This window comes from Felis catus, chromosome A1, assembly GCF_018350175.1.
Source record: "Felis catus isolate Fca126 chromosome A1, F.catus_Fca126_mat1.0, whole genome shotgun sequence".
Lineage (NCBI taxonomy): Eukaryota > Metazoa > Chordata > Mammalia > Carnivora > Felidae > Felis > Felis catus.
The window spans coordinates 145585326-145598530 of record NC_058368.1 but is presented as its reverse complement, the minus strand read 5'-3'; the positions used below and the strand labels follow the sequence as shown (position 1 = coordinate 145598530).

At 39.5% G+C, this 13205-nt stretch overlaps 1 protein-coding gene across 22 annotated transcripts in view; it reads right to left on the bottom strand.

Moving 5' to 3' along the window:
* The window catches only part of ATG10 (autophagy related 10), a 275188-nt gene that overhangs the window by 12004 nt on the left and 249979 nt on the right, over positions 1-13205 (bottom strand). For 7 of the 22 annotated variants that reach the window (XM_023258050.2, XM_045033243.1, XM_006927828.5 and 4 more), the window contains 2 exons: positions 8609-8706; positions 5137-7952 (listed from right to left, as the gene is read on the bottom strand). The exons of 2 other annotated variants lie outside the window; for them this stretch is intronic. In XM_023258050.2, coding sequence (XP_023113818.1) covers positions 7853-7952; positions 8609-8706 — 198 coding nt within the window. In that variant the 3' untranslated portion in view covers positions 5137-7852. Of the gene's footprint in view, positions 1-2694; positions 4922-5136; positions 7953-8608; positions 8773-12227; positions 12385-13205 lie in introns of those variants that run through there. 13 more of the 22 variants (XM_045033211.1, XM_019836227.3, XM_019836234.3 and 10 more) reach the window with 6 other exon arrangements.

The following is a 13205-nucleotide window of genomic DNA, read 5'->3' as shown; positions in this document are numbered from 1 at the left end:
GATGCTAAGTGAAATAAGCCATACAGAGAAAGACAGATACCATATGTTTTCACTCTTATGTGGATCCTGAGAAACTTAACAGAAACCCATGGGGGAGGGGAAGGAATAAAAAAAAAGAGGTTAGAGTGGGAGAGAGCCAAAGCATGAGAGACTCTTAAAAACGGAGAACAAACTGAGGGTTGATGGGGGGTGGGAGGGAGGGGAGGGCGGGTGATGGGTATTGAAGAGGGCATCTTTTGGGATGAGCACTGGGTGTTGTATGGAAACCAATTTGACAATAAATTTCATATATTAAAAAAATATATATATATATAATATACATATCCTAATTGTTTAAATCCAGCTTTCTGGTTTTATTAGAACCAGTATATGGACAGTCAGCTCTGATGGAAGCAAAACAGAGATTTGGGGCAATTAAATGGACAATAAAAAAGCTGGAAAACTAACTCTAGCAACACTGAGAAATGCATAGCCTACTAGAAGAAGTAAGCTGAGAATCTATGCAAAATTTAGCAAGACATAAAGAAAAAAAGGGTCAGCTCAGTAATAAAAGCAAAGTAAAATAAAATAAAATTATTTTCAAAGATTTTAGGGAAAGTAAAGCACAGACTACTGCTGGGAATGTAAATCATATAGCCTTAGTAGTGAAAAATTTAGGGACATGAATCAAAAGTCTTAAGACATTTCATATCCTTTGATCTGTTCATTCCCTTAGTAACAGTATAACCTAAAGCAACTGCTTCTGCACACATTTCTTACTGCATTAGATCTCTGAGGGAGGGGCTTTGTCTACCTTACTGACCACTATATCCCTAGCACAGGTCCTGACCACGCAGGAAGTATGTGCTTAATGAATGTATGTTAAATAAACAGAGAAGAATTAGAAACAACCTAAACGTCCGATAGAATTATTTGGTACATTTTGATACAGAAGATATACTAGTCATTGTAAGTTGGTTTTTCAAAGGATGTCAAATGACATGGGATAATGCTGTCAATATAATGTTATATGGGAAAAATAAGAATGTAAAATTATATATGGAATGATCCTAATTAAATATGTCCAAACTAGTATGAGGAAATACAGCAAAATTTTAATTGCAGTTATCCATGGGTGATTTCCACTTAAGCACATTTGAAATGTTCGCCTTCAAATGTTTCTGTGGCTTCCAAGTTATTCATTAGGACAAAAATCTTTTCTAAAAATGAATTTTAGGGGTGCCTGGGTGGTTCAGTCGGTTAAGTGCCCAACTTTGGCTCAGGTCATGATCCTGTGGTCTGTGAGTTCAAGCCCCATGTAGGGCTCTGTGCTGACAGCTCAGAGCCTGGAGCCTGCTTCAGATTCTGTGTCTCCCTTTCTTTCTGCCCCTCCCCCACTTGCATTCTGTCTCTGTCTCTCTCTCTCTCTCAAAAATAAATAAACATTAAAAAAATTAAAAATAAATAAATAAAAATGGATTTTAGTTTTATAGGCTAAGGCTAGATAAGTATAGCATTACAAAAAGAGCCAGTCTTCGATTTCTTCCAATCCAAGTTCCCACTCTTCAGTTTGAGGTAACCATTCTTACAAGTTTGGTGTGTGTCCTTCTAGATCATTTTTAATGGTTTTACATACATATACTGTATATGTACTATAAAGAATATGTGGAATTGGTATATAGTTTTTATAAGTTGTGTTAAGTTGCTTGCATATTTATCATCTAGTTTTTGCTTTCTGTTTTAACTCAACAATCTATTTATGAGAACTCCCTGTTTTGAGATTGGATGATTCAATTCATTCCCCTTAACTGCTATCCAGCATCACATTCGATTTAGCCATTTCCCTATTAGTAAGTAGGTAAGGGCCTGGGTATTCTCTCTCTTTGAATCTACTGAAGAAAGGGATGGAGGAGACCACGTCCTACTCTGCTGCTGGTGTCAGGGGAAGAAGTCTTCTCAAGGCAAAGAGTGGGATGCAGTTCCCAAAAGAGGAAAGCAGGTCCAGGTCCTCGTGCCTGCAGAAAGGCCATGGGAGCCTTCCCCCCTCAGTATTCGGCCACATATACAAATATTCCACAAAGATTTGTTGAGTAATTACCATGTGTCAGGCACCATGCTAAACCCCAATCTGGCATGCATGTGTAAATAATAATGCACCAAAGGCTGTGGATACACTGAACTATGAATTCCCATTAACCTATCAGAGTATGCTTAGATTTCTGCCTCAGTTGTAACTGACTTCTGGGTACTGAAAAGCTTCAGGGGCACCTGGGTGGCTCAGTTGGTTAACCGTATGACTCTTGGTTTCAGCTGAGGTCATGATCTTGTGGTTTCCTGAGTCTGAGCCCTGCATCAGGGTCTGTACTGGCAGTGTAGAGCCTGCTTAGGAGTCTCTCTCTCTGCCCCTCCCCGACTTGTGCTGTCTCTGACTCTCTCAAAATAAATAAATAAACTTAAAAAAAAAAAGCATTGGGGCGCCTGGTGGCTCAGTCGGTTGAGCATCCGACTTTGGCTCAGGTCATGATCTCACAGTTCATCAGTTCCAGCCCCGCGTCAGGCTCTGTGCTGACAGCTCAGAGCCTGGAGCCTGCTTCAGATTCTGTGTCTCCCTCTCTCTCTGCCCCTAACCCACTTGCATTCTGTCTCTATCTCTCTCAAAAATAAATAAACATAAAAAAAATTTTTTTTTAAAAAGCATCAAAGTAATGCAAGAAATAATAAGTCAGCCATAGGATTTATTTATTCTCATGTAAAGTATATTTCAGGGTAGGAAAAAAATGTGAGTTTCCAGTTTGTTTTTTATAATTTATAAAATGGGACTTGGTGATCTGTAAAATCACTTTCAGTTTTAACAGCTTAGAATACAGGATACTTGCAATAGGGCTATTTTACCACTAGGTGCCGCTATTGACAACACAAAAGTTAAAAGCAAGGGCTTTATACACTGCAGTACTGCTTGAAAGAACACTACAACATTTAAGAATAAAAATGTGAAAGCACTTTTACAGACAAGCCCTATAAAAGGACCTATGTGCATATTTAAATAGCTCAGTTCCATGGGCACAATAGTAGTTAAGTACTGCCTATATCCTTCTGGAACAACCTTCATCAACTTACTGGTCAGCAGTATAAGGGGGGAATCAGAGGGTCTTAGAATTGGAAGGGAGCTTATTTGTCCATTAGTTTTCAAATCTCTGTTTCCTGGAGTTAGAAATATATTTCCTTGCACGCGCAGAAATACACACCCATATAAACAGATTATATGTATATATAGCTGAAGCCAAAGTTTCACCAAACAGTAATATCCTTACCATGTGCGACCTATTTTTTCCATATATTTTTAAATAATAGAATATATAAATATTTAAATATATATATTTATTTATATATCTGCCCCCAGTTCTGGCACAGAGCTCCTAAACCCTTGTGATTTCTCAAGCGATGAGAACATGAGGAGCATTTCTTCTAATACTTGGTCTTTGATTCTGGCTCCCGACACTGACTTCCTAAATCCCTTGGAATTTCCTGGGTGATAGGAGTGTCTTTTGATATAAGGAGCTGACTCTTGGTGGGCTCTTGAACAGCTTCAGGATGGGGGCTGGTCACCAGAAAGACCAAGGTCTGATTCGAAGCTTGGGGCTTTCAGACCTGTTCTCCATCCTCTGGGAAGAGGGGAAGGGCTAGAAGTAGAGTTCGTGATCATTCATGCCTTCATGATGACATTTCCATCAAATCCCAAAAGTACGAGTTTGAGAGAGCTTCCAGGTGGACAGAAGCTCCTGCACCTGGGACTCTCCAGGCCTTGCCCTACGTAGCTCTTCATCTGGCTGTTCATCTGTATTCTGTATCGTATCCTTTGTTACATAATCAACCGGTACACGTAAGTGTTTCCCTAAATGTTATGAGCCATTCTAGCAAATTACTGAACCCAAGGAGGAGGTCATGGCAACCTTGGTTTATAGTTGGTCAGTCAGAAATATAGGTGACAACCTGGGACTTGTGACAACCTGGGGTCTTACATGGGGAGGTCTTGTGGTGCTAATTCCAGGCAGATGGTATCAAAACTGAACTGAATTGCAGGACACCAGTTGCTACTGCAGGATCATTTGATGTGTGAAAAACTTACACATCTAGAGTCAGAAGTGTGGTGAGTGTAGTAGTATGAGAGTAAAGAAGATAACACAGGGAATGTTTCCCAGACATATTCTATTTCATAAAAAATATACATATATACTAGTCATAAACTAATAACTAATTAGTGATCTAATACACTTCCTTCCATTTAATACATTAGGAAAGAGAGGCTCAGAGAGGTGCAGTGACTTGCCCCAGGTAACACAGCCAGGAAACAGGCATTCCAGGCACTGGCAGGTTTGGTTTCGGAAGGTCCTGGGTAAAAACTGAAAAATATCCTTGGCATACCCCCAGCCCTTTATGCACTCCTACCTTCTAGAGCCTGTGGGCCAGTACCTGCTTGTGATAAAAACTGACAAAGTAGTTGTGTGACTAGTTATATACAATCATCATTTAAAAAATACAGGATCTTTCCAAAATGCAAGAGTGATCATTTCAACTCTTCTACTTGCATTCCCTCAGTGGTTCTTTCTGTTTTTTAGGCCAGAAACAAATTCTCAGTGTGGCAATAAATCTCCTCCAGACCTGGCCCCAGTCCTTTGAGCCAGCCTCACTCTTTGCCAGTTCCCCATGCATTTTCAAGGTCTTTCCTCCATTCTTGACCTGGCTAAATCTTAGATTTTTCACAGGTCCACTCACATTCCTCTTCTGCAAACCTTCCCGGGCGCTGGCTTTCCACACCTTTGCCACAGCACACATCCTACTGTCCCTGAGTCTTCTTCTTGTCTGTGTTTTTCACTGGACTGTGGCATTCTTATGAGCCAGGGTCATGTCTTTCTGTTTGTCATCCCTGGCCACTAACACCGGGCTAGGTACACAAGAGAAACTCAGTTGGTATCTGCTGGACTGATTATTTGCATATTCTTATTCTCACATTTTAATCCTTAAAAAACCCAACTCACTGGAATATCAGCTGTTTGAATTATGTAAGAGCTGGTTCTGACAATGCAGATCTCCATTTTCTAATATCTTGAGAGTATGAATAAAAACTATACGTATCTCGGGAAAAATGGATACAAAAACCCAGTTTTAACTTCCTTTACTTTAATACATCTTTATTTTAATACATCTGTGTTAGGAAGATGGTTAGTTTGGGTTTTTTTATCCCCCAGTCTGTAGGCTATAGTATCAAATGATCAACACAGCTGCTGGCCCAATCCCCAGACTGAGAGCCTTCCCTGGATCACTTACAAAGGGCAGACAACAACTCTCATGTGCATGCTACCTTATAACATACCAAAGAAAGTGGGTAAGTTATTTTATTATCCATCATTAAGGAGGCGATCAGAGTGAAAGGGAGAAAATTAAATGCTACTATGACTAAGTGCAGTGAGTAATGAAGGGAGAGGTTGACCAGTGGGAGCTATGGTGGTCAGAGATGGCTTTGTAAGAGTGAATTATATAGACTAGGTTGAGAATTGAGTAGAGAGATGGAGAAGGAAGCATTTCCAGGTGGGAGCCAGCAAGAACAACACTCAGATAAGGATGTGGGTGGAGACAACTTGCCTGATGGGGGGGTGGGGCCCATTTGTGTTGGGAAACAAGGTGGGAGGGGCGGAGGGAGAATGTATGCTGACACTAGATAGGAGCTGGGGCTAATTATCCCAGATCACCCTTACTCTTGTGGCATTATGTTGGTTATGAAGCACATTCAGGTTGACTTAGCATTTTGATCTCCTTCCTGCTCTTGGTAGGTGAGTAGGATGGATGTTAATGGGCTTTTTAAAAATAGAAATGGCAAAAGCCTAAAGGAGATTAGGAAATTTAGCCCAAGTCACACATCTGGCAGCTCACCAACCTCACAGTCTAGAATTCAACACTTCTATTTCACAGACCAAGAATTACAGTCGGTCTCACAAATCACATAGCTGAGGACCAAGGAGGTGAAGTAAGTGTTCTAAGGCTACACAAAAGCAGTTTAGGATACTGTTTGGTAGCTTTAACCAGCACTATTTCTGATTGAAGGAGTTTTGCATTATATTAACTGGAGAAGAAACCCGGAGGAAAAATCCTCATATTGCAGAGAAAGAGCTGTTACTTTGACAAAACAAAATATTTTCTAATGTTTTATAACTGTTGGGATAACAGTCTGTTATGTAGCTGCATTCTTAAAAATGGAAATTTTTATCAATCAAAAATTAAGTTTTTTTAAAGCAAAAACTATTCTGAAAAGAAATAGAGCTGCCTGAGCAGAGATATCTATCTGGGGGGAGTGGTCTCTACAACCTACAAGAGCTTTTCAGAATTATTTTCTGCCACTGATGAATTTTAAGGTCTTCATCAAGCAGACCAAAAAAAAATTAACTTGGAAACAACTCTGACACCAACAAAAACATTGTCCCTATGTGATTGATACTATCCCTCAGAATCTGGTAGCAAAGGATAACTAATATTTCCAAATGAGTACATCATCCAGATGACACATTATTATAATTTATTTAGTCTTTTTACCCCAGAAATGACATGGTCTGAGATATGACTTGCTGAGAAATCTGTGTTTACATTAGGGAGAGTGGATGGGGGGGGGGGGGGGGGAGTGGTGGGTGATGAAAATCCCTGCAGAAGTTGAAAAGATGTTAAGTGGTAAATACCAAAATGCCCAGCAAGCATGTAAGCAGGCTCTCATCCCAGCATGAATATGTGCAGCTCAGCATTTTAAAATTTACTTTTAGCTTTTCTAGCAGTTTGAATTAACCCATTCTCTACTTCCACTCCCGGTGTGAGAGCTCAGCCTCGAACCTACAGACTATGAGTGCAGGCACAGTCTACTGTGATCGGCCAGTAGATAACCCCCTCACCCCATGGCTTCCTCCAAGTGGGCTGTCTCGTGAACAAATGTCTCCTAGATGTTCTTAACAACCAGGAGGCCTGGAGCAAAGTCCAGACAAATGGTAGGAAGTAAGTCAGGCTTGCTGGAGCTCATACAGAACTGGAAAAGGCCTATTGGGAGACCAAAACAATACAAATAAATGCCACACTAAAGGTACGTCCAGATCAGAGGTTCTCCAGAAGCAGGTGGGTCAGAACCACCCCAGTGAGGCTGTTTCAGAAGATAGCCCCAAGCATTCATAGTCATAAAAGATCCACAGGTGATTCTAAAGTACATTCCTCATTGATAGACACCGATCTAGATTGTCTAAAGAGACAATTACATTTTGTCTTAGTTTCAACCCCTGGTCAAGTTAAAATGAAAAACAAAACAAGCAAATCCAAACCAAAAATTCTTCCAGATTAGGTATACAGTATATCAGTTACTACAGACATTTGCTTCCAATAGAAAAAATAATCCATGTCAAAGTCTTGGTGAGTCGAAATATTGCACGGTATTTGTCCTATTAAAACCGGGGCTGGCCAAGTATACTTTTGGTGTCCTTCATGCCACAATTTTCTAAGTTCTTTGGCTCAACAGAAGAAAGTTAAGAACAAAAACAAAACAAAAGCCAAGAGAATAAAAGAAAGTTAACTGAGCAATAAAGAATTATTACAATTCTGAAATAAAGCCATCCACTCCTGTGTTTGGGTGAGTGTTATTGTAGCAAAGTCCAATGCTTCCTAAACGACGGGGCCCTGCCTGGCTGAAAACCTAAACAAACAGTCCATGTTCAGCCTATTAAAGATGAAAGAAGACTTAACATTTGATGGGGCCAGTGAAGACCCTGAGTGTAACAGAGATAACAGGGTCTTTGTCTTGGCAAACCATTCAATGCGCGCTTTCCTTTTTACCTTGTTGATGGACATTTCATTCATCCTCAGAAGCTGCTCTGGCATAACTCAGAGGTAGATTTAGCCCAACAACTGGCCCTACAACGCTCAGCCAAGATGTGATGTAGTTGACACTCCTAGGAAACAAGTGAAAAAACAGGAAACTCTCATGTTTCCATTGCAGTTGGGTGAGTGGTAGAAAATCAGTTACCAACAGAAGAGATGAGCTGTCTTCAAAGATATGTGCCCACCATGTGGAATTCTAGCATTTCCAAATATCAGCTCCATTACTTGACAGGAACTTGAGGTCCAAAGGGACTGAGGATCCCCAGTAAGGTAGTTAAAAGGGGAGTCAAGGCACTGGGACTCCTGACTCCCCTTGATGATTCCAATTTTACACTTAAAATTTACAGCATTTGCTAAGGTAGCATAGTGCAGTGGTTAAGAGCATGGCTCTGAGGCACAAATGCCTGGGTTCAAATCCCAGTTCTACCATCTAACTAGCAGTGTGAACTTGGCCAAGTCATTTAATTCCTCTGTGCTTTAGCTTCCTCTTCTGTAAACTGGGTAAAATAATGGAAATTAGCTCATGGGGTGTTATAAAAATCCAATGTCTTAATATATCTAAAATACTTAGAACAGTGCCTAGCACACAGTAAAAATCAATAAACATTAGCCATTATTATTATTACAAAAAATATTTCTTTTTTAGCGTGGCTTTTAGAGTCACATAAAAAGATTTACACTTTTAAAATAAGAGTAAAAGCCAATGTATCTTGATGGTGTTTCTTACCTATTGATTTTTTGAGAATTCTTTAACACAGGAGTCATGAATTCATCCGTCTTGCAGGGATGAAGTACAAAAAAAGGCTGCCCAAGTATTGGATGCTCCTGTAGGAATCAGAGTTGGTCCAGGATGCCAGTGTGAGTTACTTTGAAAAAGTTAAAACGCACAATCTGGTTTGTTAAAATAAAAGTTTGCTTTAAATTCCAAGTTACTAAATTAAGATACAGATCAATTTCAGTTTTTGAAATATAATTCATAATCCACACATGATAAGAAGTTATGAATTGATAAAGTATAGAAGGGTACACAGTTTTGTTTACACAATACCAACTGTAGACAAATTTTATCAGTTTCCTCTCTTTGTCAACTAATGTTACTCTATGGCCTGTAATTATTCTCCAGTTTTTCCTCAAGGCTGTCTGTGAAGCCCAGTAGCCTGACCACGTGAATAACGTATTTCATTCGCCTCATTGTAAGGGAACCAAAATCTTTCACACTTTTTTTTTTTTTTTTACATAAACTTTGCCAATGTGTTGATTGTTTCAAGCATCACTTCGGTGCCAACAGGCACATGTTCAGTGGGTAGAATGGTAGGGGAGGGGAGAGGAAGCAGGAGAATGGCTTGCATTATTTAAATTGTTGTACTTCTGTCTGTCTCTTTCTGAGTTTCCTCTGTTTATCTGTTTCTATCCTTCTGTCTCTCCCAAGCTTATTGGGCCGTTTCTGTAAATCAAAACTCACTTGATGCAACGCCACTGCCTTCATAGGAGAATGACTGGATCCAAGATACAGGTCAGACTGCTGCCAGTGTAGTGATGTGGACATAATTTGGCCAACAATGGGGAGCCCTAGGAGATTTCTATGTCGTGAGTGATCCACGCACAAATTGTAACAATGCAAAAACAATTATAACAATAAATTTATTGATCGTTTACATTGTAGATTCACAACTACGCCAAAGACTGTAAACTCAAATACTGCTATGGTCTGAATGTTTGCATCTCCCCATATTCATATGTTGAAATCCTAAAGCCCGGTGTGAAGGTATTACAGGAGGTTGGGCCTTTAGGAAGTGATTAGGTCATGAGGGTAGAGCCCTCAGGAATGAGAATTTGGACCTTATAAAAGAGATCCCGCCCCCTGATTGCTAGTTCACCCCCTTCTGCCATGTGAGGACACAAGAAGTGTGTGACCCGAAAGAGCGTCCTTATGAGAACAGGCTGGTATACTGATCTCGGACTTCAGAATTGTAAAAAATAAATTTCCGTTGTGTGTAAACTACCCAATCTGTGGTATTTTGTTATAGCTGGCCAAGCAAACTGGGACAGATACCTACAAAGATCACACAGGTAGCGTGAAGGAGCGAGGTCAGTTAAATACACAAGCAGGTGACAGGGACTGTGGGGAAATGGAGAGTGTGCCCAGCCAAGGCTAGGCTTGCTACTCTGCTCCAGCCAATTGTGCCATGTGGGAATGTAGGTTCAGTGTGCCAGGTCTTCCCATTTGTCAAAATAACCTAGCAATCCAGATTTTTATGTAAAATCTCCTAAATTTAAATTTTGGCACTTTTTTTTTTTTTTTTAAACATAGAGTGGGCCAAATAAAACAAGCCTGTTGGCTGGATTTGGACTAGGGGCCTAGCTTCTTCTCCTGGCTTCTTCTCCTCTTGTCAGCCAGTCCAAGGAGAAGCTGAACTCAGAGCATCCATGGAAAGAATTACGTGTGGTTGTTGCTGCTAACTCTACCCTCCAACCCCCAAACACTCATGTTGGTGTGCATGTGCACACACCTGCTCACAGGAAACAGAGGCACCATTCCACCGTGTATTGGAGACGCTGGGTATGGATATTTGGGGATGTATGTGTGTGCTGAGGGCTGGGGTATCCACTGGGTATGGGGCAGTGTATGTCTCCTGAGCGCCATCTCCAGAGTCTGCCTAGTGGCCTGACTCTTACAGCAGAGCCTGGGCTCCCTCTTTCCTGCTCTCTTCCCACCCCTCCTTCCCATTCGAATCTAAGCAGAGCCTAGGGTCAGAGCCCAAATGTGTTATGCCTATAGCAAGTCTTCCCGTCCAGCTTGATTCTGGCTCTCCTTATATGCCTTAAACTAGTATTTATTAATTCAACACGTATCTACTGATCATGTCTTATGTGTCTGCCAGGAACAGTTCTGGATATAGTAATAGAGATCACTGTATTGCAAAGATAAACAAAGTCCCTGATCCCAGGGAACTTTCATGCCAGTGCAGGAGACAGCCAATAAATTTATAGAACAAATAAATAGACAAAATAATCCAGAAAATAATAAGCGTTATGAATAAAATAAAACAGGGTCCCTTGATTTTGAGAGCATTTAGAACCGAAAAGCTCCTTTTTGTTGTTAAATAAATCCCTTAAATATGTTGCTAATCATGGCCACTCTTCTAGCAGTGTGTCAAAAGCATCCATAATCACTTCCATGGTTAAACTGTATATGGCCGACACCCAATGCTTTCTCAAGTGTGTCAGCTTCTCTTAGTTGTGGCAAACTAACCAAATCATTAATCACTTCTCAGATACGGATGGAAAATTAATTTTTAAAATACTCAAAAATCCTGGCTTCTAAATATATAAGACTACTGAATACAGGCCTTAAGTCATTATGAATATAATAATGATTATACAATATAGAAAAGTAAAAAGTTTTCCCGATGTGATTAGAATTCATATCTTCCCTCATCGTTTACTTAGCAAATATTAAGTCTTCTTGTCTGACAATTTTATAATGATTTAACCCTAACTAATGGCAAATCTATAGTTTTAAAATGTGGCTAATCTTAGCGATATGTTAATGCTGCAGAAGTGACAGAATTCAAAGTGAGCCTTATGACCTGAGCTGATACTATTTTTTCAGTAACATTCAATCAGCTAATCCTGCAAGCCAAACAATTTATATTCAAAGTTACGGTAGAGAATTTACAAATAATTTGAGGTGTCTTATCAGTGTAGACAATCAATCTGGATAATATTCTCCAAAAGCCATTTTTCTGCACTGGAGATTTTTTAAGGTTCATGCCATCAGGAAACATTATCTGCATTTTCTACTTTCTCCTTCAGACAGCCAGAATCAGAGATGAAAGCCGTCTTTCATTTTTAGTTTAGGAATTATGAGCTAGAGTTCAAAAAAATCTAAAACCCTACACCTTATTTGTTTAACATACCATTTTCAGAAATGGAAGAACATCAAAACTGTCAGGATCTTTTTAGTGACATTTCTTAGATCAATTCAGAAGGTAAATTTGTGTGAAAGTACTACCATCTGCTGTCAGTACTAATGAACTGATGCAAATCTGCACTGAGAAAAATGTCAGTGTGGAAATACATGCAGCCAGTGAACTGTGTTAGGCTTACAACTCAATAAACACTTCTACTGGAACAAAGTTCTGCTAAATGGTTTTCCGTGAAAATAGAAATGATGGGTCAGATTTCTATCTCTGTAACTCCAGAGGAGTTATATAGGCACATTCTCCTATGAAATTTAATTTAGCAATGGTTAAATGTCTCATAAAATAAGTCTGACATGAATACTGTGAATTGGTTTCAGAACTATTAGATATGACTATCACAAGGAAATGATAATACTGCACCTTCATTCTTACATCTAATAAAGGAGATGAATTTCTTGGTTCATTTCTTAATTTTCTTGGCTCTCCAGGAGGGCACAAATATAATTTCACATATGAAGCTTTCATCCAGTTGCATATTCCAGACTGATCGAATTTGCCTTCCACTCAGGGTATATTCCTTAGAAATGGAGAGGGATATTTCCCTAAGCCTGCTTCCTCAAGCAGGGAAAGGAAAAGGGCTATTGAACGTCTGCAGTATGAGACACTGTACTAAGTGCTTTGCATGGGGTCACCTATCTGAGTACTTCTTTGAGGAAGGCTTTATTGTTGCCACTTGGAGAACGGGTTCAAAGGGATTACACTTAAAGTCATCCATGTAGTAGGGAGCGAAGGACCTCTGAAGTGTGGTCTTACATTGCACCTTCCCACCCCACTGACCAGAGGTGTTGTCAGGGACATTTAATCCTCTCTCTAGTCCATCTCTGCAAAAATCTACTTACTTTTATTTCAAAATAATGTGTTTTCATAAAATTGTAAGGGAAATACATACAGAGAGCTCAGAAAATACAGAAAAGAACAAAGAAAAAAAGCAGGATAACCTAAGACTGACCAACTCAGATTTAATCACTATTTGGTGAATTTCAAACCTTTTCATGTACACACGTTTATAGTCTTCTATTGCTTTTTATTCAATGAACAGAAAGATATGTACCAAGTACCCACTATATGCCAGTCCTGCCATATGTGTTTTTTGGTGGTGTTCTTGAGGTTTCTTTGTCTTTTGTTTTGCAGATTTCTATACTTATTTTTATTTTTTCCCTGTATATATTTTGTTCGGATTTATTTTGTTGTTCTTAATTTTTTAATTTTGCATGGGTACTTAAAAATATGCATAAAGAATATGTAATCTTGAGTTGTTGGCTAGAGTGCTCCCCATGTGCCACTAGATCTAGCCAGGTAATTGTGCTGTCCATGTTTTCGAGATTCTTATCTGTTTGA